The 4,324-nt window shown below is 39.7% G+C and overlaps 1 protein-coding gene across 1 annotated transcript; it reads right to left on the reverse strand.

The window, feature by feature from the left end:
* Window positions 1-3,154: 3,154 nt before the first annotated feature.
* LOC114637430 (olfactory receptor 4C6-like) lies at window positions 3,155-4,075 on the reverse strand. The gene has a single exon (XM_028785654.1). The coding sequence runs from the start codon at window positions 4,073-4,075 to the stop codon at window positions 3,155-3,157; it is 921 nt and encodes a 306-aa protein (XP_028641487.1).
* Between the last annotated feature and the right edge of the window lie 249 nt (window positions 4,076-4,324).

The following is a 4,324-nucleotide window of genomic DNA, read 5'->3' on the forward strand; positions in this document are numbered from 1 at the left end:
CAAAGAAAAAAATTATTATAATGAAGGTATGACCCACATTTTCATTTCTAGCTTGTTGACAGGTCTTGAAATCTTTATCTTGGTGTCCATGACATTGGACAATGATGTTGCCATTTTCAACTCCTGAACTACATGGTCATCTTGAATGGGAAGAGGTATGATATGATGAATGTTCTATCCTCATGATTTCAGTCATATTACACATTATCTTCTATCAAGTTCAGGATATTTGGTTCTACATTGAAATTCTTGATTCATTTGTGGTTGAATTTTGTGCTAGGACACACACACACACACACACACACACACACACACAATTTTATCAGAACCATTTTTGAAGGTGCTGACATTTCTACAGGGTTTATTGCTCCTGGGAGGAGAAATTGTATGGCCACTTTGGAAATCAATTTAGCATTTTCCCAGAAAATTAGGAATGGTTTTACCCTAATGTCCTCTCCAGCAGGTCATTAAACAGGGGTCCGGGGAGATCACCTAAGAGAGGATGAAGAAAAACGGGCAAACACAAGGACCACACAGCTTGTCTATAGGCTGATCAAACCATAATTTTTACTTTTTTACACACAGGCTATATACACAAAAAAGCAGGATGTGGGGAAGGGGATGATGCAGGAGCATAGGTGTTCAGGGGGAGCACAGATATCTTCCAGAACAGAGTGTTAGCTGGGTGAAGTTTCAGGGAACAGGTCACTATGACTCCGCCTATGATTCACTTGTCTTTATCTAAGTTGGTACTATCCTCCAAAGTTACCTATTTACAAGGTCTATGACTAGCCAGGCTTGTCAGTCTTCCACCAAAGCTGCCTGTTTACAATAACTCCCAGCTATCTGTTTCAGTGTTTTTCCACAGAGACCCAAGACTTGGTGCTAGCAGGCATGTATGTCAGGCCTATTGCTGATTTTAGGCCTATGGCTGATTTTAGGCCTCAGTGTATAAGCAGGACTGCTCCTGACACCCTAAGACCCAGCTATACCCCTCCTGAGCATATACCCAAAAGATGCCCCACTATATCACAAGGACACTTACTGAACTATATTCATAAGCAAATGTATTCAAAATAGCAATAAACTGGAGACAACCATGTAGCCCCTAAATCAAAGAATGGATATAGCAAATGTGGTACATTTATATAATGGAATATTACTCAGCTATTAAAAACAAAGACATCATGTAATTTGCAGGGAAATGGAAGGGCTTAAAAATATAACCCCGAATGAGATAACCCAGACCTAGAAAGGCATACATAGTATGTACACAATTACAAGTGGATATTAGCCATAAAGTACAGCATAAGCATGCTACAATCCACAGACCCAAAGAAACTAAGTAATAAAGAGAGTTAAAGGAAATATGTGTGAATCTCACTCAGAAGGGGAAATAAATTAGACATTAGAGGCGAATGGAGGGGAGAAAATTGATGGGAGTGAAAATAAGGAGGGAAACGTGATGAGGATTTGGTTTGAGGAAAGTACGGGTAAGACAGGGCTTGGACTTAGAATGGAAATTTTTGGAGAGCATCTTTGGGACTAGCCAATGACCTAGGATGAAGAAAGCTCACAGGAGTCTATTCAGGGTGACATTAGTTGAGACTTTTTAGCAACTGTGGATATGCAGACAGAAGTGGCTACTTCCTGAAGTCAGGTAGGATTTTCACTGAAAGAAATGGTTGTCTTAGTTAGGGTTTTATTGCTATGAACAGACACCACGACCAAGGTAACTCTTATAAATGTCAACAGTTTATCAGGGCTGGCTTACTTGTTCTGAGGTATAGTTCATTACCAATATAATGTGAAACATGACAGTATAGAGGCAGGCATGGTGTAATTGTTCTATACCTTGTCCAGAAGGCAAACAGGAGAAGACTGGATCCCAGATGACTAGAAGGAGGGTCTCTTAAATCCAAAGCTCACAGTGACACACTTCATTTAACAGGACCACACTGATTCCAACAAGGCCACACCTTCTGATACTGCCACTCCCTGGGCCAAGTATATTCAAACCACCACATGGGGCATCAACCCACCCACATACCCTTTGACCCAAATTTTGTCCTGCCTACAAGATGTGCAGGGATAAAGATGGAGTAGACATTGAGGGACTGGCTAACCAATGACTGGCCCAAAATGAGACCCATTGGATGGAAGAGAGAAAACCCTGACACTATTGATACTCTGCTACACTTACAGACAGGAGCCTAGCATAAATGTCTCCTCAGAAGTTTCATTGAGCAGCTAATAGAAGCAGATGCAGAGACCCACAGTCAAAGATCAAGCAGAACACTGGGTGTCATGTAGAGGAGTGTGGGGTAGGACTGAGTGAACCAGAGAGGTCAAGGATATTACAAGAAAATCTTCAGAGTCAGCTAATGTTGGCCTATTGCAGCTGACAGATACTGAACCATCAACCAAAGAACATATATGAGTTAGATCTACGTTCCCTATATACTTGTAACAGATATGTATCTTGGTCTTTATGTGGTCCCCTAATAATTGGAGCAGAGGTTGTTTCTGACTCTGTTGCCTGCCATTAGATCTTGTCTCCTAGCTGAACTGCCTGGTTGGGCCTCATTGGGAGAGAAAGCGCTTAGTCCTATTGAGACTTGTTGTCCCAAGGGTATTCCCTTTCTCTGAGGAGAACTGGATGGGTAATTCAGGGGATTTGTAAGTGTGGAGCTGGGGGAAGAGAAGCGAAGGGAGCTGTAATTCAAATGTAATGTGAATAAGTAGATATATTAATGAAAAATATTTTGTATCCCTTGGTGTATGGAATCATGTCTACATCTTTGATTCTAGTTCATTCTACCCTAAAAATCAGCAGGTATGTTTGTATGCCAATATTTTTGTTTTGATTACTACAGCTCTGTAATACAATTTGCAATATGGCATTGTTATATCTCTAGTAGTTATTATTCAGCATTATTTTAGCCCCCCTCTCTGTATGTATGTGTACTTCTATGTGAAGAAGGATATATATCAGCAAGTATCTTGCTAGAAACTAAACAGTAGCCAAGAGATAGCTTTATCTGTTTTTTTTAAATGATTTTTTCCCATATCCTTTTTCCATAGAGGACTTAAATAAATAGGGAGAACAAATCTTCACTGTCATTGTAGGAAATATTTATTCTTGTCTTAACAGTTAACGGCACCCCTGTTTTCTGCACATGTTCTTTATGGCATATTTTACTTCTGTATTTCTTAAGGTATAGATCAAAGGATTTAACATTGGTTCAACAATAGTAAAAGACACAGCCATTGCTTTGTCTATTGGAAATGTCACCACAGGCCTCATATATAAGAAGATACATGGCACAAAAAACAATACAACCACTGTGAAATGTGAGCTACATGTAGAGAGGGCTTTGCGTCTCCCTTCAGAGCTATACGACTTAAGAGAGCAGAGAATGACCATGTAGGAAGCAATGAGAATAAGGAAAATAGAAACACACATCACCCCACTGTTCAGAATGACTAAGAGACCCAAGATATGTGTATCCATGCAGGCCAGTTTCAACAATGGAAATAAATCACACATAAAGTGGTCAATGATATTTGGGCTACAGAATGGTATTTGATACATAAAGAGAAGCTGAATGGTTGCATGTATACATCCTCCTATACAAGCCCCTCCTACCATCAAGCAGCACACCCTAGGAGTCATGATTTTCATGTAGTGCAGAGGCTTACAAATGGCAACATAGCGATCATAGGCCATCACAATGAGAAGAATGATGCCCACACCACCAAAGAAGTGTTCTGCAAATAGCTGGGTCATGCAACTTTCAAATGAAACAATAGTCCTCTCAGAATGGGAGTCCATAATCAACTTTGGGGCAATGACAGAAGAGTAAGTGACGTCCATGAGTGACAAAGATAAAAGGAAGAAGTACATTGGTGACCTTAGACTCGGGCTTCTGGTTATAGTAACCACAATGAGTAGATTTCCAAAGACTGTGGCCATGTACATAATTAGAAACAAAACAGACAATATTTTCCTCAGCTCTGGATCCCTTGTAATTCCCAACAGAATAAACTCTGTCATATTGTTTTGATTCATCATTTTTGTGAGTGGAAGAACATAAAGCCAGAGAATCCTCAAGAGGAGTATAGTATTATATTGAATGAGTCACTTCACAGCTTTGTGGATTTTTTCTCTTCTTTGCTTGTATCTTCCTGATACACATTTTCTCCATCAACAGCTAAGAGTAAAAGTTTGACAGTTTAAAGTTTTATTTATTATTAACACTACTCTTGTTTCTGTTCTGGTACTTTCTGCTTGGAGACAGTGGGAATTCATAACTAAGTGGTA

This window comes from Grammomys surdaster, unplaced genomic scaffold, assembly GCF_004785775.1.
Source record: "Grammomys surdaster isolate TR1022 unplaced genomic scaffold, NIH_TR_1.0 125284, whole genome shotgun sequence".
Lineage (NCBI taxonomy): Eukaryota > Metazoa > Chordata > Mammalia > Rodentia > Muridae > Grammomys > Grammomys surdaster.